Raw genomic sequence first — 20652 nt, 5'->3', positions numbered from 1 at the left:
TGGCCCAGCTATATAACAATTATATTGGCATTATTTATACAATTTTCTTGAACGAGGCGTCCTACCGGTATGTTGTGTCTTTCACTAACACACAGTAAAGAAATACCAGACATGAAATTTCCAAAACAGCCAATTGTTCCTCATTTAATTTGTTTTACTTTCTTTTTCTTCCAAAGCAAAATTTCAGCTCACTTTTCTTTTTCTTGTAGAAAATGAAAAAAAAAAAATTGCCTTTTACAAACATTTAAAAATGACTAACAGCAAAAAAAAAAAAACAACAAAAAAACAAAAACACAATGAAACCAAGTTGTACAATACTGTACATGAATAAAAGAGGGATGCGTTGATCCTCTGGACTCCTCCGTGTGTCTGCACAGAAAAAAATGGCAGTAAACCAGCGTCCTGCACGCCGAGCTGGTCGAGGAGTGCTTTAATGCTGCCGGAGACAAACGAAGGCTCAACACACGCACTTTTAGTGAAGTTCATTGTGTTGTTGGGTGTCAGGACCTTTTGGGCCTTTGAAACCTGTTCAAATGTCAAGTTAATGGATATCGACCAAAAAAAAATAAAAAATCACGTACACACACACACACACACACACACACACACACATTCACCCCCCCCCCTCCTCTCCGATCACTCCGCAGTGGTTTGTGCCTCTCAGCTGAGAAACTTAAATCAAGAGAATCAGAGCGTTTTACAAGCTCAAAGTCGAATGTCCGTTTTCAGCTTATTTACAAAAGAATAGAAACGAGACCCACGAAACCGCAGCCTGATGACATGATTGCATGATTTCAGAATATCAAGACACATCCTACAATCACACATACAGGATCTGACAAATCCAGAAGCATTTTCACTGAATTTAATGGGTTAAAAAAAAAAAAAAAAAAAAAGTTGCAATAGATGTCCAAGGTGCAATACAGCAGGGAAAAAAAAGCTGCTGTGTTATCTTCCATCTTTCAAGTTTTTTTTTTTTTTTTTTTTTTAAAGTCCGCTTTATTTTTCTGCCTTTTTCAATAGTGTCTCATCTTGTTGCTCAACACCTGCAGATTAGTCAACGGGACATGACAACAGGGAATACAGCAAATATAATATAATCTGACATGTCATGATATCACATGTAACACCTGTCTTACAATGGAGTCGTTTATCCAACACAGGCGAATGTGACTTTTTAAGCACACTCGTGCTAAATTAGGCCGACAAAAACGGCTTCAAAATATTTGATGGTGTTGATTTCAGAGGCGCCGATGATGAAGTGAAGGTGGTGATTCTTTCCCAACCAAGTGTTTACATTGTGTGTAAATCAACAGTTTATCAATGGTGCTTTGAATCAACCGCTTGTACTGATGTTTAAATTAATGCACATCTACAAGGGGACACCTACATCACCATAAACCGAACGGTCATTTCCACTTCGCACTAGTTTTTTGTTTTTGGGATTCGGAGGTCAATCAAATCTAATATAATAGAAATTTGTGCTTCCTTGTTTTGCACGAATACATTTTCCGACATCTGAACTTCTTTAAGTACTCTTTGAGTTCTGTGCGAGCATCTTCACGGGCTGTAAAAACGACTCGGTTTCCCCGAGATCTCCCGTTACTTCGGCGTTGGTCTTAATTCAATCGTCGTTTTTCACTCTGAATTCACATTTTGGCGTCAGCGTTGTCAACTTTAAAGACAAATCGGTGCTCTCAGACAAGCCCCCACAGGCAGATTTGGTTCAGAAAAATCTTGGGCATTTAAAAAGTGGGTTGAACCTGTTGTCTGGATCCCCTTCAGTTTTTCTCCTCGCAGATGCAGGTGTGTGTTTATTTCTGCGTTTTAAAGGCATTACTTGGGTACAAGCGTATTGCTCCTTTACATCCGCTCTGATTCTTATTTGTCATTCGTGAGCATCTCAAACTCTGCACTTTCTTCCTGAGGAGGGACTTAAAAATGATTCCATATAGCTGCTGATGCTGCACAATGGCAGTTAATCAGAATCAAACCTGCAACCTTTCGTTCCCCATCTCCCTGGAGTTCAACTTTTTAAGTTCATGATTAGGAGGGAGGTGCATAGGTCAGAAAAAGCACATTTAGGAGAAAAAATAACAATAACAATAGGACAAAGAGAAATCTGGGGGGGAGGAAGAAAAAAGGTCTCCCCAGTGAGCGGCATCACTGGAAACTCACAGAGAGCTGGACCGGCTGATGTTGAAGTCCTCAGAAAAACATTCAGCTTGTTTTCCAGAGGTCTCAGTCAGAGCCGCTTTTCAAGCTTCCCAAGTTGATGAAAGCAGTCAGAGTTTACCCAAACTGGTCTCGGTCCACGTGTGTGTGAGAGTGTGTGTGTAGCAGTGTTATTTGTTGCGCAGCAGCTCCAGCTGATCCTGGTATTCAGTGAACAGTCTTTGGAATCGAAGGTTTTCACCGATGACGGGTAAAACCTCCCGCAGCAGCTCCCTCTTCCGAAGACCCTGAACACAAAACAGGACGCATGTATGAAACGGCTCTTCACGTGTGACACACACACACACACACACACACACACACACACACACACACACACACACACACACACACACACACACACACACACACACACACACACACACACACACACACACACACACACACACACACACATCTACCCGGCCTTTCCAAAAGGAGAAGAAATGTGTTCCCCTTGCTAACGGGCGCTGCATGTGAAATACAGATACAGAATAACGATGATTATATTTATCACAGCTGAAAAACGGCCACAGATCTTTGATCCGTGTCATTTTACTAACTTCTGTTGTTGTCTGTGGGCTCCAGCACATCATACTAGAAAAATAATACAGTTAACACAATTCAAAAAGAAACAGACGTAAACGGCATCGTATCTCCGCCCCTTTAGTGTCTTTACACTCAAGGACAGAAGAAGCTCCTAAATACAGACTTGGAAAAAAAAGGGGATTTAATAATACCCGTGATAAGAAAATGTAAATAAAGTTACGATTATTCTAACAGCAGTAAGTTTGGTGAACATGTAGGAGTAAAGACTGATGACCAAATGAAAAATAAGAGATCAGGGAGACAAACGAGCTCCCGACATGAGGAAGAGGAGGCATTTTATGTGAGTGTGTGTGTGTGTGTGTGTGTGTGTGTGTGTGTGTGTGGACTTTGTGAAAGTGGAGATTAAGTAAATCCACCCAGCAGACAGCGGCGTGTCGTTGTTGTACCAAAGTTGTGGGCTCCCAGGATGTAGCCGCTGATTTGTGGACGGGACCCAGCAGCTCCTTACAGAGTTCTCGGAGGCGATACTCTGAGCCTGGAAGCAAAGCAAACAAACAAACAAACACACACACACACAAATAGAGAACTCAATAGTTGTTTAGAGGCAGCTTTAAACTGCATAACAAAAAATACGACATCATTACATGTCACATTGTGCTCTAATAAAATATCATTTATCAGCAGTTTCTCTGAGAATTTGGTCCTAAATTTCTGAAATTGCTGCAGGTTGTTTGGTCAAATCAACGTATTAAAAAGTATGCACGCAGGTGAAAATCATACTATGTTACAGAACCTTTACTTTTTTCTCTGAGCCTTGATATAAACATTTGTATAAACCACTGTGTTGCTTTTTTTTCTCTTCAGTCAGTTCTGAAAAATGTTTAACAGAAGCCGACTTCCAGCGGCAGCAGTCAGCGCCGTGTCCGGTAGTTTGGACTCCTGTCGGTCTGTCAATTCAATTCAATTTGATTTATATAGCACCAAATCGCAACACAGGTTATTTCACGGCACTAAGTGTTGCGAGTCCTTTACAGCGATATACAGAGAAACCCAACAATTCAACAGTTCCCACATAAACTAGGAGGGAAAAACTCCTCTTTAAGGGAGAAAAACCTCAAACAGAGAGAAGGAAAAACTCCCTTTAACAGGAAGAAACCTCCAACAGAACCAGGCTCAGAGGTGGGCGGAGCTTCTGTTAACAGGACCAGGCTCAGAGGTGGGCGGAGCATCTGTTAACAGGACCAGACTCAGAGGTGGGCGGAGCCTCTGCCGCGACCGGTCGGGGTTTACCGTCGGCCTGCTGATGGTTCGAGTACCTTCATTGACGAGGAATCGGGCGTAGATGAGCAGCCAGTAGCGATACTCCTGCGCCGACTGCAGCGTCAGAGCCGACGCCAGCTGGTTCTCCAGGAAGGCCCGCGTCATGCTCTGCTGCAGGTGGTGCGGCGTGGAGGACAGGCGTGACGCCAGCCGACCGGCGCTGCGGGGAACACACGCGCACACGGTTCATATTTCGCGGTTTGGAAGTGAAGGGATGCCGTCGGGGAGAACGGGAGATTCAACTATCAAAAGCCGTACTTGAGGTTGCGTCCCTGCATGACTGCCAGCGGCCCCGAGGACGCAGCTGCATCGTGGGAAGGCAGGCAGCTCCTGAAGTCGGCGCCCTGCACCAGAGAGTCTCCTTTGTCTGCTATCAGAGTCCTGAGGAAGACAAAGCACGATTCATGAAGCACTTCATCGAATCAATTCAACACGTGTCCACAAAGAATCCTTTCGGCTGAATGCGTCTTCGGTGTTGCGGCCGTTTCCTTCGTCACGCTCGTCTTCCTCACCATGTCTCCAGCGAGGAGCTGAAGCAGTAAGACTTCCCGTTGGACAGCCCGATGACTGGAACTCCCTGCTGAGTCAGCAGAGACTGAGACACCGTGATGTCAGCACCTGCAGACACAAACAAAGTGTTGTTGTTTTTTTTATTATAGTAACAGGACTTCTGAATTCCTCCTGCTGCAGCTGTTTCAGAAGCTGCTTCACACAGCCAGCCTGTCACATGACCTCCTTCACTGGATTGGATCATGGCTACTTCCTGTCTCTCTTTCCATCACTTTGGTAAAGGTCCAACTTGGACTCATCAGTCTACAAACTTTGCTCCACAACCTATCCGGCTTGTCTTCTATTAGTGTATTTTTTCTTTTGTATTTTCCGATGCAGTGCATTCTTACAGCTGATGAGATCGTTGGATCGTGTCTCTGTCATTCCAGCTGTCCGAATCTTCTGTGAACTGTAGATACTTTCATAAATCTCAATGTGAAAGTCCACCGGGGATTTTATTTTTCTCATCAGAACTACTTGACGTACGTGCTCACTGTTCTGCTTCTCTACGACTTCTTTTGTTCTGTCACTTTAAAGATGAGCTGGGTTTCTCTGGTTTTCATGTTACTCGCTCGTCTTTCCGGCTCAAACTGGAGCTTGAGATGCAAAAGGAAACACCTGCCAACAAAACATGGCGCTTTCAAATGGGCTCGTATTTCACGAGTTGTGACGTGTTTTACTGATGTTTACAGAAGTCCACGGAAGTTCGTTTTCATTGGATGTTAAGCTGAGAGATTGTAATTGTAGTCATGTAGTTTGTCTTCTTAAATTAGATAACAGTCTACGTCTGAGGACATTGTTGCTCTGATATTTTCCCTCTGTGCTTTTGCATTTCCTACATTACATACCCCCCCACCCATGTTAGCTTGCTAAATTATTAGCCTCTGTGGCTTCTAGACACCGTCCATGTTGACGTTGCCTAGCAACGGGGTTTTTACGACTTGACCGCTTAAAACGCCAAGCGTACGGTGCACTCGACTTCCCGTGTCGTAACCACGACCTCACGAGTTGCATTTGAATGCAGCATTACACCCGACGGTCAGTGGAGGCATCGACACGAGCACATGACATTTCTCTGAAACGGTCAAATTTCATGTGCACGTGACGCCCAGAAATTAAGAACCGCTCCTGCTGATTTCACATTTTCAACCACTTTAACATTAACACTTCAAATTAGTGGCCAAAACATCAAATTGTACAGTATTGTTAACACGTGTTTTGGAGAGCAATATATATGGATATCAATGTCGTTTAGTTGAGTGGTGCGGCTGTGATTAGCCTAGCTTAGCATTCACACTAGGAGAAGGGAAAACAAACAGAAAAAGAAAAACATGATCATTTGTAATTATATGGGTGATAGAATTTTTTTTTTTTTTTTTTTTACTGACTGCAGCTCCATCACATGTATGAGATTGATATCATCTCCACATCTTCCTCCAGAATATTAAATATTACGGTTTCTGCATCGTCACGTTCCGCAGTGTCTCACCAGATAAGATCGCCTGCAGGGACTCGTTCTTCACCAGAGCCTTCTGCTTGTGAACGTCCCTGCACACAAACAAACAGCACATTAACACTTGTTATTACGGTTACTGTCAGCACATTTTTATTAGTGCTTTACAGCTCAACATAAAAGCCCCTGATTGAAACTGACTTTCTATTAACGGGTACAGAGAGAAAAAAAAAGTTTCGCCAACATGGACAAAATTAACAAACGACAGGAACAACCACGTGGCGTTTTTAACAGAATAGATGAGCACTGACCAGACGGACAGCGTCGCTCCGGCAGTAAGGACCATGACGAAGTGGGCAGAGCAGTTCAGGGCCGACACGGGCGTGGCCAGCTGAATGGCTGGGAGGAGCCGCCGCCCACAGGAAGAGAACACCGACAACATCCTGTCCTCACAGGCGACGGCCAGGACGTCACTGAGGGGGAGGAGCAGCAGCAAAACCTCACTTACTGCTTCTGCTTTGGTCTTTTTGGATTATATTTATGATCTTAATGACTGAAAGTATAAAGCTAACAAATTTTAAAATCTTTAAATCTTTGTAGTCATATAATTGAGAGGAAACATGAGCGAGGTCCTGATGTCTCCTTCCTACAAATAACATGACAAAAAAGATGAAACAATGTTTTTGTAAAATAAAATCCATGTGAAATGTTTTGGGGGTTTTCATCCAATTAAATTATGTTACACATTTCCCTGGTCTCAGGAGGAAATGAGACGTTTCAAGCATGAAGAGAGTCTTTAGCTGTGTGAAACGAAGCCGTCTCAGCAGCGCCCCCTACCTGCTCCCTGCAGCGGTGACCATTGAGCTGGGCAGCAGCGTGTTCCAGTCTCGCCCGTCTCTGGAGCATCGCAGCTGGCTGAGCTTCGAACCCGCGACCGTCGATACCTCGTTCTCCACCTCCAGGAACACCGAGGGCTCCATGCTTACCTGCACACATTTTATAGTCATGCGTGGAAGAAACAGTCCAATGGTAAACTCACTGACAAGCGAGGTTTGGATTCAAATCCAGGTTTTGTTTTTTTCGAGGGTAAAAATATTTTCAAAATAATCGATCGTGACAATATTTGTTTAGAAAATGCAGAATGTGCCGTAAGATTTGAACTATGCTTTTATTATCTTCCCGTTGTCATTGAGTATTCACTGTCAAGCTGTACCTTTCAAATTCTGCTTTATCTTCTTCATATTTGTATTTCCGGTACTTTATTAGTGCTCTTTGGGGCTTTTCGGTTCTGCTTTGTTATTTTTGCAAATAAGTTTACAAAAATAGGACTAGTTTTAAAATATGATACAAACTAAGCTGACCTCTCCAGTCTTATAAGGTTTTTTTTCCTGTTCATTTGGCATCAGGCGAAACGCTGTGTAACAACACTTGGATGCAGTTGGTTTGTTTTCACCCTGCTTGTCGGGAAAATTGACCTTCTTCAGTTGGATTTGTGAAAGCAATTTAGAACAGCAGTAACACTAAAATATCACTGGGATGCATGGACATGGTTTCTGTTGTAGTTTTGTACAGAACCAGCATATCTGACTTTGATTTGTGTTGTTGCTGTTCGTCTTGGTCAACGACAGAAGGAGATAAAGGGCAGAAGAATAAACTAAAAACATATTACATCAAACTCCTGATGAATACAGGACTCTGACTGAAGGTCCGAATCATCACTGCGACTGAGCTCGTTTCCCAAAAGTCCACAGAAGTGCAGAAAACAAATGCCGAGCTGAACAGGAACTAAGCCAATAAATAGTAGTTACTGGACGTAGCTGCAGGTCTACGAGTGCGTTCCTATTTTGTTTCATTCATCCCAAGATAAAGGCGGGGAAAACACTGGACTGATACTATTCCCAAATACATCACTCCAACCTGACAGATTTCCAGTGGATTAAATGGGGATGAAATTTAATTTACAGTACATAAAAAAAGCAAACGATACGTAAAGGTTGGTTCTAAAAGTAATGTAGCTTCTGATATCTTCTTCCTGGTGGATAGAACAGAAAGACGCCAGAGTCCCAGTGTGTTACCTGCAGACTGAAGGCCTTCTGTGTACTTGGTGTTGGTAGTTTGAGAACAGCTACAGGAGCTGGAGGAGCTGCCACCCTGCCGGGCTCCCGCTCCGCTAGAGGAGTTATCTGACAACAAGAACGACAAACACGCGGTTATCTCTCTGCTGCTGCAGGAATCTATCCAGAGATCATCTGCACAAAACCAGACAGCTTTAACAAAGACAATTTTTTTTCTGGTTTAAAATAGCCTTGATGGACGTTGTCGTACTTTTAAATGTTTCCATGCTCTAAAAAATAAAATAAAAAATTCAAGAAATGGATGGGTCTCCTGGAGTTCAGTGACCAGATCTATAAGACCTATCTGTCCATCTTATCATCTTACCTGAGGGAAGGGTTGGGGGAGAGCAGGGGCCATCTTGTCTTTCCTCGGCCGTCCCTTCTTCTTCTTCTCCACCACCTCTGCTCCGTCCATCAGCAGCTCGGGTTTCCTCTTGCCGAACGCCAGATTTTTGTTAATGCTGGCGATCTTGTCCTCGCTGTCACTGCTGGTCTCCTCTTTGGTTTTTGCGTCCTTCAGGATGGAGATGCTGTCTTTTGGTCTGCGAGATGAACCAAGTGCCGAGTTAGTAAATGTGGTGTTTGCTATTTTTTTCTTAACTGCTTCAACCTGAATCGAAGTCGATCACCTTTCGAGAGGTGTGAGTCCAGCGGTGGAGGAGATGGCGGCTATGACCCCCGGCGTAGCCTTTGACCGCTCTGTGAATCTGGAGTCCAACGCTTTCATTGGCTCGATCTTAGAAGAAGTGGTGAGAAGCAGAGTGGACTTCATCCTGGAACCGGGGAAATGAGAAAGAAGTGGAGGAGAGTGAGTGAGAAGGTCAGGAGGATCAAAGAGAAAGTGGAGGATAAAAGAGACATCTGAGGTTACTCGTCGTACCCGTCGTTGTCCTCCAGTCCCTTCGCCGTGCTGTTGGGTGCAGGTGAGGTGAGCATGGGGTCGTGCAGGGGCCTCAGCCCCAGAGAGGAGGGCTGTCCTGGGCTGGAGTCGGAGCTGAGCTGAGGGGTGAGGTGGCTGGACATGGAGGAGCCCGAGGGCAGGATGGGAACGCTGTTGAACAGAGCCGGTGAGAAATCCCTGCAGAGAAAGAGGGGCAGCGATCTCTTACTGTTGATTTCACTGACACTACTAGTGTGGTAACTGCTGTAAAGTATGCCGTGTGTCATATTCAGTCTAAATGGGTCAGTGATGATAATTAAACAATGATTATTGTGGCTATATTTCATATTATATACCAAACACACAAAAAGCTGTTCCTCTATTAAATGCTTGAAAAGGTGCTTCATTTAAATATGTAACTGCAACATACGCATATAGACTCTCCTCCATCGCCATACTCATATCTTTTTACTTTTCTATTGACTTTATTGTTTTTGCTGTGATTGTTGTAACCTATATTCTGTTGTTATTTGTTTCCATTATTTTTATGTCACAATATTATTATGTAAACTTTGTATTTTCTGGAACTGTAAATAAATAAGCCCACTGGGTTTCTTGCGTCTCCCGGCACTGCACTGTTTTTTTTTTTATTATTTTGTAAAATCTTGTTTGTTTTTAATTTGTCCAAAATAAATCGAATCAAATCAAAATATGTCGTTTTGCAGTTATTGTCACAGCCCTTAACAGCAGCGCCCATTTTCACTACATTCTGGCTTCTGTTTACTACGGTGACTGAAAGTGTGACGGGCTGTCCGTCTTTATATGCTCCTATTCCTTTAAAGTACACACATCTTGTTTCCCCGTGGGGCTTTAACGTTGATCACAACCCATTACGAATGTAATAATTACAAATGATTACATTCCCTATAGCCAGTGAAGTTCACTGATTAAATGCGCTGATTTTAGAAAATAGCGTTTATTGTTAAAACTGTAAAATATTCTGCCTGTGTGCTGTTTTCTTACCCCGTGTCCAGCTGAGCGATGCAGAGCGGCGTGATCCTTCTTCTGCCGTCTGCTGTTCTCGTCTCCACCTGCTTCTTCAAAAGGTTCTGCAAGAGGAGGAGATAATACGGCCGGTCAATTTAAGCTCCAAAGAGAATACTAAAAAAAAATTGTTTTGATAGCTTTTAAAAATATGGGAAAGTGTACAACATTATAAATACATTAAAAACATCTTATGTGCTATTTGGTTTTGATTTCTAAAGAGGTTCTTATCATTGGTATTTTATTCTCTAACTCTATTGTCGAAATGAAATGTGTTAAAGAGTTTTTATCAGCCAAAGGCTTTCTCCAATATTTGCTTATATATTATATTGCTTATATAATATTAGTTTTCTCAAATAAGTGTTCATGTTGAAATGAATTCATTTTACTGGATTACCTTTTGCTTTGAGAACGGTGACATTTTAGAGGTATCGGTACCAACTCTCAAATTTCTGCTTCCATTACACTCCGACATCGGTACATGTTTACAGATTACTGCCTCATTACTGATTGAAATGCATCAGAATTCAGCGTTCGTCCTGAACTAAACCAGCAGCGGTGAATACTTCACGCCGTGAGCTGGATGTTACGTTTACCTTCCTGATGTCCTCCAGAGACTCTCCGTTCATCACGCTGTTCAGTTTGGGGGCCGAGGACTCGGGCCCGGCGATGCCGGGTCCCGTGTTGGCCTGGGCCGAGTTCTGCCGCTCCTGCTGGTATTTGAGCATCTCTGGGTTCTCGATGATGGTGGTGGAGAGCTGAGCCTCCGTGCTGGTTATAGCCAGACTCTTTCCGTAGATGTTCTGGTGAATGCTGTTCTGTAGGGATAAGACATTGGATTTGGGTCAGGCTTGGGAAGACTTGAGATTAATGACGCTGTGACAAAAAACATAAACAGAACGTAGTTTTAGTGAAGCAGTAATTCTTTTTTTTTTTTTTTTTGAGTAAAAGAACTCATTTTCTGTTCGGATTTATTGCTGTTTCCTCGAGGAAAGGTGTTCTATACAAGCAGATATATACAAGCAGATACTGTATATACAAGCAGATGTGACACACATGTGGATGCCAGTGTGCTTCAAATGTTAAACATTTTGTTTTTTAGTGCTCTCGAAATGTGACCTGCCAGGAGGGTTCTGTTCATCTGCCGGCATCAGAAAGGCACCTGAAGCCCTTCAATAATTATCAGAGGAAATTATTGTCTCTTATACTTAAGAATATTTTCCAAAATATTGAGGGGCCCCCTCGACGTTTCTTTAGTGGAATCCTGCCCCAGTAATATGTAATGCCAGTATCAGGGCGAGCAAATCTGTCAGTCATCTTTGGGAGACGACTTTCCTTGTGCATATTTCCGAAGACCAAGAAGAAGAAAACATACCACGCACGTGGAACACCTACAACCTCTGTATGAAGATGGATACTCCAAATGTGGTTTATTTCACAGATATGTGTTTTCTGACCAAATCAGTGCATTTGCACGTTACTGTCAAAATAAAATTTGCAGGACTATATTTGATTCGGGGAACACCAGTTCTGATAAGATGATGATCGTTAGCTTTCTTTGTTGGCGACATCTACCTGCTGCTTGTTCTTACACTCGTTGTGATGTTATCATCAGGAGAGGCTAAAGTTTCTCTTTGAGATGCGTTACTCACAGAAGAATAATTTAACCTGGATATGAAGCATCCGTAGCACAAAATAATGTAACGACACTTTTTAAAGAGATAAGACAGACTTCTGTGATCTCCTTAACTCTCTCTCTCTCTCTCTCTCTCAAAAAAAAAGCAGCAGCAGGCATATTTCAGCAGGGTGTGATGCCGTCTGCATGTCTTACCTTCTCCTCCTCACTCAGCGGGTCTCCCAGTTCGTCCAGGGAGAAGTCCAGATAGGCCACCGTGCCGTCCATGGAACACACCAACATCCCCAGACCCGTCAACGTCCTGACCAACACACACATCAAAGTAAGAGAGGTGGAGGGTGAGATCCACTACCAGTGGTGTCTCATAACACGGTGTCAAATCACGGATTTTTACACGTACATCAGTTTAAAGTGTAGCAGAGTCAGCGTTGTGCCAGTGGCCAACGTGAAGAAGAAAAAAATTAAAATAAAAACACTAAAAAATAACACGTTTTCTCTACATATTGTAATTATAAAAAAAAAAATATGTCGACAGAGATGTCAGACTGACAAGCTTTGGGGAAAGAGACCCTGATACACTCATGTTGTAGGCCACATTACATCTGTCTGAACTCACCAGGAAATATCCATAATCGATTTATCGAAAAGGTCATGGATGACCACCAGAGGGCGCTTCAGAGAGGTGAGCTGAAGAAGAGAAGCAGACAAGACATTTCATTTTCCCCTCAATCAACAGCTACTAAAACTGGGTGAGGATCTTTCTGCTGAGAAACCATTTAGTAGGAAAAAAAAATACCTGCAACAGTTTGTGGTTTGAATTTTGTTGTCATCAAATTAGTAACAATTATTAAACACAATCAGAAAGTTGCTATACTTAGCTGATCATACTGCACAGAGCAAACGGATACAAAACACTTGAACTGGAGGAACATTGCTGGGCAGTATGCAAGATTTGTTTTGATGTTTTTTTTTTTTTTAAATTCTACTGGTTTCAATCATGAGAAACAAACAAATAACTATCCTTTGCATGACTACGGCCTTTATAAAGGGGATATTGCTTTATTCTACTGCCACATAGAACTGTTCCTGTTAAAGACCTCAGGAACATCTTTCACTCTACCCTGCAGAGGATAAAGCAGGACGTACAAGATCTTAAAAGGAGCAGCTCCAGCTTATCCGTCTGGCCCGTTGCTTTCCTTTTCCCTTCATCGCTTGCTCAGGTCATTGGACCAGCAGCTTTTACGAGTTCCTAAATCCAGGCTGGCTCGTAAGGCTGACTCAGCTTTCTCGTCTTCTTTTGCAGATGGAGCACAGAGACTATTTCCTAACGACACAAAACACACCTGAAATCCAGTGTTTTAATAATCTCTGAGCATGTCTGACTGTAGTGGGACCACGTCCTTGCACAGGTGGGTTGTTATTAAGTTCATGTTGTCATGCTTGTGTTTACTTTTCCTGTCACATGTTGTCCCTTTAAGAAAATGTCTATTCAAGCGTCGTCCAACCTAACTGCTTCACTGTTTCACTGCTGGCCGACAGCCTCATAAATCGTATACACTCTTAGAACTCCAACACACGTCCTGCTGAGGTTCTGGAATAAGCTGCTAGCGTTTCCACCACCACCACATACGTACTCTTTTGGTCGATGGCAGATTTTCTTAAACCTAAAAGTTTCCGCAGACTCAGCTCCTCTCCTGGACACAAGTTATTCTGGTGAATCTCGGGCCCGTCTTTCTTCACGCTCCGTCTCTCTTTTTTTTTTCTTTTTGTACGAGACGAAGCCTCCTACAGCTGTTAGCATACTGTTATGCTAATTGGTTAGCTAACTAGTGAACCCAGTAATTTTATAAGTATAGAATTATGGTTACTAAATTATTTTGTGCAGCTAAGGGACGGTCACTTGGCTGTAACTCCAGTTCTATGAGTATGAGTCTCATGCAAAACCCATGCAGAAATGAAAAAAACGGAATACCAGATGAACCAGTTTACTGCGCGGCACCACTCAGGAACCGGTAATGACGAACATGCATCACCATTTTTCCGTCCACTGTAAAATAAAGTGAGATGTGAACTGACCCAGACGGAGAGCGAGCGGTCTTTGCTGCCGACAGCGCAGCAGCAGTATGGACAGCTCGGTTTTGGAGAGCTGCCGTTCTTCTGCTTCTTCTTAAAGATCTTTGGGTTGAACTTCTACAGAGACACAAATCACAGCCATCAGTACGCCGCTGTTTTTTTTGTTTGTTTGTTTTTTAGGGTATATAGTTTCAATTTAAAGGCTGAACGTTGGGCTAAAACGTCCTCACCACCACAGTGACAGCTTTACGGTGGCCCACGAAGTCCATATTAGTCTTCCAGCCATCTCTCTCCACGATCTGAGCGGTGGGACCCGAGTTGTTCATGGCGTGAGCCGACACCAGATACTGACCATCCGGGGACCAGGACAGACGCAGGACGTGGGTTGTCCCGCCACACTGAGCGAGAGAAGAAAAATGTATTACACGCTCATTCATGAATAAACTGATGTGACAGATCAGAGGGTGGGGGAAGGGGGGTAGATACATTTGTGAAAAACCCCAAACATTTGTAGATGCTTTGAGTCCCGGGTGTTTTTGTACCTCGCTGAAGGGTTTGGTGATGTTGGCTTCCATCTGCCAGTCCACCGTCCTCCACACTTTGAGGCTGTGGTCATCGGCCTGCGAGGCGATGTATTTCCCTACCGGATCCCACGTCAGGCCTTTAACCAGCCCGGTGTGTCCTCGCAGAGAGATCACCATCTCTGAGGAGGAGACAGAGGGACGGACGGTGAGCTGACCAATGGGAACGATGTTCCTGCTTTTACTGGCAGGTTATACTGTAACAGTATTTAATCACACAAACACGGTTACAGGTTCACGTTTAAGAAATAGAAAACAGCTCGTAACGTCTCAAGTAACGTCAAACGAATTGGTTAACTACTGATGATAATTATTTATCCATTTTTTCAAAACAAAATTACAAAACACTGCAAAGCTCCAACTTCCGAAATGAATAGATTTGCTGCTTTTCTTCATCTTGTGCACTATCCTATAATATTTAGCTTGAACAGGATCAATCAGGTAAATTGAGGAAGTTAATGACGTCATATTGGGCAGCGTGAAATAATGTAAAGACCAGTTATGAGAAAAATAATTTGCAGATTAGTAGATGAACAATATAAATTTCAACAGTTTTATTAAATATAATTTTTTAGTATAAAGGAACATTTTGTGAAACATTTAGTGCCATTCGGTGCAGACGGGCTTAATGCTAAATGAGGAATTGATCTCTTCAGAAAAGATTTTTAAAAGTATTGGGGATTTCCCAAATATGCTGTACTCTTTATTTAATAAATCATAGCTACTACAATCTTTCCTCTAAATTCCATTTATTGTTTATGAAATAACACGAGAGGAACTGTCCAAGCTGTTCTTTTTGAACTGCAAATTCCAAAAAGAACCAACTTGTAATTGGAAACGAGCATGTTTGGATGGATTCACACCATTTTTTTTTTTTTTTCCAGCTGTGAAGCCTCAGACGGGGAAAGCTTTGGCTTTTAATCCTACCTGGGAATTTGCGAGCGTTCCAGATGACGATGGTGTTGTCCACACTGCAGGAGGCGAGCCACACGTCATGAGGAGACCACGCCACGTCCATCACGTCTGCAAACCACATACACTAAAACTCAGCGCTCCAGTCCGGAGACGTGTTTCTGGATGAAGGTTCCTTTTGGAGTTTCTGACTTCTAAATGCACGTGAGCAGGCGGAGGAAGGATGTGATACACAGTCCTGCCAATACTTTCACACTATTCAACCAATCTACAGGTGGCAGAAACGCAACAAAATATGCCGCCCCTGCATTCAACACATTTATTAGGCTTGAAGGGTAAACACAATCAACTTTGTATATATATTTGTATATTTTTGGGGGGTTTCAAACTCATCAGGGCACCTTCACAACATAGTAGTTTAGATGCTGGTGTGTGTCTGTGATGCGTATAAAAGTCCATGACTGTGTACATCTGCATGTATGATGCGTGTTTTCACTATGCATTGTGTAGATGCATTGTGTAGATGCATTGTGTAGATGCATTGTGTAGATGCATTGTGTAGATGTATTGTGTGTCATACCTCCAGTGTGGTTCCTCAGGATGGTCACACACCTCCACTGCTCCACGTTGGCCAGCTTGCTGCTTGACCCAAACACTGTGCTGGGACCGATGAAGCTGCCACGAAAACACACACACACACACACACACACACACACAGTAAAAATCAAACGGCCAGCGGTGACCGTTTTAAAGTCATGTAAAAAATTCTCTATTACTCTCGAAGTCATCATGACTGGACTGTAACTGCAATTACTTCATCAGTATTTGCACATATTGTGCGTGCGTGCGTGCGTGTGTGTGTGTGTGTGTGTGTGTGTGTGTGTGTACATACGCAGCTCTCTTCCACACCATGACCAGCTTGTCGTCTCCTCCCGACGCCAGGTACAGCCCGTTGTTGGACCAGCGAACGCAATTCACACACGCTGCAGAGACAAACAAACATTTCTGCTAAATGAAAAAGAAAAAAAATCAATACAACTTGTCAGGATTTCTGCTGAAGAAGTTGTCTGTTCTAATGGACACCAACGGTACCTGCAAAGCAAAGACATCCCTGTTAATAAATCGGACTGCTCGTCCATGTGTTTGGAGCTGGTACGCGGCAACACTTAGTGTCAGTAGCAGAGCAGCGGATGTATCTTCATCTATTCTGCTGCAGGACACAAACCATTCTAACAGCTCACTAACTATCACATCCTCTGGCACACATCTGCTGCTGCTGATCGTAGAAGTAGGAACAGTAGATGTAAAGTTAAGAGCGGGAGTCTTTGTCCTTTTAATGCTTGAAGTAAAAAAATGAAATAAACAGCAGGCGCTTGTAAAATCAAGGACAATTGGTGCCTGGTTGTTGGACAACAAGAAGCGGTATCTGTCTCTTTGCTCGACACCGAGGAAAGGCAACACAACAGACTTAAACTACTTTGAAACTGGTAGAAAATTAATGGAGTTGGTTATTAGATAAGGAGGGACGAGGTCAAGTTCAGACAGGGAACTCGATTAAAAGAGTCATGTAAGATGTTGTTTTATTGAGGTTGACAGCAGCAGCAATGTTTGAAGTGTTTTACAAGTCTGTCACTCATTTTAAAGAACATAAATTCTCCTTCTATTAAGTAACACAATGGTTGGCAGCAGAGCGGGAAAACAGATTTTCCGGTGCACCTAGGAAACTGCTCAAACCACACAAAGCTTTCACTGTTTATTTACTATCTTGTTAATCTGTAGTGATTTCCTGCCCGTGGTAGGAGAGGTAGAAACTCTGCTATAAGGAACTCAATTTTTATAAACTAACTTGGCTGCAAAGATAGTACGTTAGTTTTATTCTCTGAGGGTCATCTATGCAACCAGCGGGAGGCTTTCCTTCATTTTTAGAGACTCAATTTGAATTATTTTTGTTTTCCTTAAAGGAGGATCTCTTCAATTTTCTGGATTGCATTTGATTTACTAACATTTGAGTACTTGTAGTTCCTAAGTTTTCTTTTTACTTTAAGCAACCGAGATGCCGAACCTGTGAGCGACGTGTTCTCATCACTCTGACCATATTTGCAATTTGTTTAAAAGCTGTTCTTCGGTCACAGGATATTAAGTCATTTTGTTTCCACGGTGCATGAAAATGAGTCCAATCTCAAGACACAGAGTGAATAACAATTCACCTTTCAGTTACTTCGGCAGCGGATTTGCCTCCTGCAGTATTCATACTGTTTGTGTAAGTTTGGCCCGAAGACAATTTTCCATTTTTGTGGAGAATCAATTCAAAGATCTATTAAAATCTGATCTATTGTGACCGTGCCGGTTTCAAACGTGGCGTGCCGACATTGTGAAAAGTGGTACATCGCAACATTCGTCCCACTTTTTGAAACTCCACGAAGTAACTCTAAATCACAGATTTTCATTTTTTTTTATGAAGCAGGTATAGGTGCTGTGGAAATAACTTTGTGTCAAAAGGTTGACGACACAAAGAAATGCAAACAGCCCGTATTCGGGATCATTCATGCCCAGTAAATGCAGCTTACAGAGAAAACGTTCCAGGGAGATCTCCAGAAAGAAGTTCAAGAGAGGAAATATACATATTACTATGTTGAGATGGGTTTTTTGGTACTAAAAAAACACCAAAAATATTTTCTTATGGATATCCCGACTGCAAATTAAACACTAGAAAAAAATGTGAAATATGGAACCTTGCACACAAAAACATGCAGCTAGCTACCTGTGTGTCGCCTGTACGGATCATTTGTATTTTCTAAAGCCAGTTTGCTGAGCTCTTGCAGCAGGGATTGTTTTCGCAGTTTATTCCCCATCTTTCACACCAGCTTCTTGCAGCACATTTAATGAACCTATTTTAGTCAGTGTTGCTCTAGAAAAGTTTGTAATATGTCATTGAGGCAAAAGAAAACAGAAAACAGAAGAAGAAAAACACGAGAACAAACTAAATCCATTAAACAACCATACCTGATATTCAACAGAGTTATTCAAATATTAAAACGAATAAAGATGTTGCTGGTTACCTAGGTGATTGTCCATCTGGCAAAGCATTTTGGGAATATTCTCATTCTTTTCATCTTCGTCCCTGAGGACTGGTCCCATGTTCCAGATCATCACCTTCCCAGAATCCTCTCCTGAAAACCAATCAGGCATTAAAAAAAAATGTAATAAAAAAACATGCAAAGACATCTTTGAGGACCAACAGGTGAGGAAAAAGGGAACTGTAGTCCCGGCCTGATGGAGAGCATTTAGTATAGTGTGACATGGATTCACAACTGTTAAACTCTACCAACACCAGTATTACATTGAGGACTGAACGCTGTGCACATGTAGATCATGAAGGATGAATGTCTATTTCAGTACAACAACCCAAAACATTTCTTCCGGTGCTGCAGGATGCAAACAACGATGATGCCGTTACCTTGACCACCGGTTGCAAATTTTGTCCCATCAGGGTGGATGTCAACGGAAAATATGGGTTTGCCTGTGAAACACACGCGCGCACACACAGACAGAGACAGAGAAAGAAGGGAAAGGGTAGTTGTTAAAAGAGAAAACATGATATCAGACACATTTCAACACAACACAGGAACATCTCAGTGACCTCAATGTGTTTGTTTGTTGTGTTTTTTCATTACCAGGCTTTGTTCAATTGATCTGATGGAAAATTCCGTCAACACTTCTGTGATTTTCCACAGCCAAGTCAGAGCATGTCCATAAACTGTTCCTTTCTTTTCTGCTCTTGTTTGCGTAATTGAGTGGATTAAGCACTGAATGTGTTATAAATGTAACCCTAAAGGATCTTATTTGTTATTACTTACTTATTACTTATTACATTTTCAACAGGGTAACTTGTAATCTGTAACCTCTTACATTTCAAAAGCAACATTACGTACACTGAATATAATTTAACTAATTCAAATCGAGATGATGGCAATGTAAAGACGTGTTGACGTCACAGAGTTACGCTGCTTTACGATAAATTATACGTGACAGCTAAAAAAACCAGCATGGCTGAAAGCGGTTGTTCCAAAAAAAAGGGATCGATTTCGGTAACGTGGAAGTGGTTTGGTTCCAAATGATCACATGTACAACTACATTTTTAAAGGCAAATTGTTTATGCTGACATATAAAACCATAACATATTTTGTTGCAATTGTGTGCGTGTTTTTTTTTTTTTTTTTTTAATTGATTCAAATAAAATGTTTCAATATTTTGTCAAGTCAAGAATATCGTTACTGAAAAAAAACCACGCCGAGATATCGTGATTTTATTTTCGGGGCCATAATCACCCACCGCTGCTATTTCAGACTAAATGACTCGTCTTAAAAAACTAATTCACTTAATTGTACCCTGATACCAAAAATCGTTAGCATTCCCCCAACGGTTAACTTTCCTAACTGACAGCTGGAAGATTTCACCAACAGACACTTTTGAACTCCACGTCAAGCTGTCCGCAAAAAGTAAAATGTAAAATATTCACGGTGCGACAAAAGAAACACTCAACAACAATTCACTTTTGAGACTGCAACTTCTTCTTTGGCAGGTAAGTTAGCTAACGTCGGGGCACCCGAGCTAGCCGGGGGGGGGCTAACTAGCTAGCTGAGGTTAGCGGACACCAATGTGTCCGTAACCGAGGACAGAGGAGCGGTGCTCGGGACGGGGACGGAGACGGGGACGGGGACGACATCAGGTGGAAGTCACCGATTGTTGAATTAACTTCGTAACGTGAGAGACTGTTCAGTGACAAACAAAGTCAAACAAGTGTCGACCACCATCATGCCTCCTGATCAAGTCCCCCCCCCCCCCCTCCCCCCGACAACAAAAGCCCAACTTGGTCCAACAGATTCCTGCACAAGCTTACCGTTGTGGCTCACCCAGCTCGGCTTCAGCAGCTTCATTTTCGCTCCAATTCGATTTAATTTGTTCTCCAATCTTAAAATTTCGACAAAAAATCCATCCGGCGGTCAGTTCAGCTGGATAACTGACGCTAACCCCCCACCCTCCTCCCTTTGTCTCAAACTCTGCCCGACACTTTGTTTTTGTGATCCAACTCCATCTCCGCTGCAGCCAGCATCCCCCGGTGCCTCCGAGCCGAGCGGGCGAGCAAGTAAGGCAAGGCGGCGGAACCCGGACGACAAACAAGGTGACACCGAAGGCAGTTCGAGAAGTGTTTCCGCTCATTTTGACCGCGGACCGGAAGAGCGCTGCAGGTCAGCTGTCACAATAGTTGCCGATGCGGGGGGTTATAATAGAAAATAACAGTCTTTAACATATTTTATGAATTTTGC

General features: G+C 42.7%; 1 protein-coding gene across 2 annotated transcripts; it reads right to left on the bottom strand.

Annotated features, from left to right (window-relative positions):
* Window positions 1–117: 117 nt before the first annotated feature.
* Window positions 118–20501, bottom strand: hira (histone cell cycle regulator a). Of its 2 annotated transcripts, none has more exons than XM_069169348.1 (25): window positions 20226–20501; window positions 18783–18845; window positions 18385–18495; window positions 16218–16308; window positions 15906–16000; window positions 15341–15436; window positions 14375–14535; window positions 14063–14230; window positions 13836–13949; window positions 12376–12446; window positions 11955–12060; window positions 10720–10941; window positions 10103–10188; window positions 9080–9277; window positions 8829–8972; window positions 8525–8741; window positions 8161–8268; window positions 6923–7071; window positions 6397–6558; window positions 6122–6180; window positions 4596–4701; window positions 4342–4464; window positions 4080–4243; window positions 3210–3298; window positions 118–2462 (listed from the first exon to the last, which is right to left on the bottom strand). In XM_069169348.1, exons 1-25 carry the CDS (start codon window positions 20260–20262, stop codon window positions 2346–2348), a joined length of 3057 nt encoding a protein of 1018 aa, XP_069025449.1. In that variant the 5' UTR covers window positions 20263–20501; the 3' UTR covers window positions 118–2345. The 2 variants fall into 2 exon arrangements, with proteins under 2 accessions (XP_069025449.1, XP_069025450.1); XM_069169349.1 differs by having other exon boundaries at window positions 9080–9250.
* Between the last annotated feature and the right edge of the window lie 151 nt (window positions 20502–20652).

This window comes from Embiotoca jacksoni, unplaced genomic scaffold (assembly GCF_022577435.1).
Source record: "Embiotoca jacksoni isolate LCO1_2020_lvr unplaced genomic scaffold, fEmbJac1.0.p SCAF_44, whole genome shotgun sequence".
Lineage (NCBI taxonomy): Eukaryota > Metazoa > Chordata > Actinopteri > Embiotocidae > Embiotoca > Embiotoca jacksoni.
The sequence above is the reverse complement of the archived record's forward strand: the minus strand, read 5'-3'. Positions and strand labels throughout refer to the sequence as shown.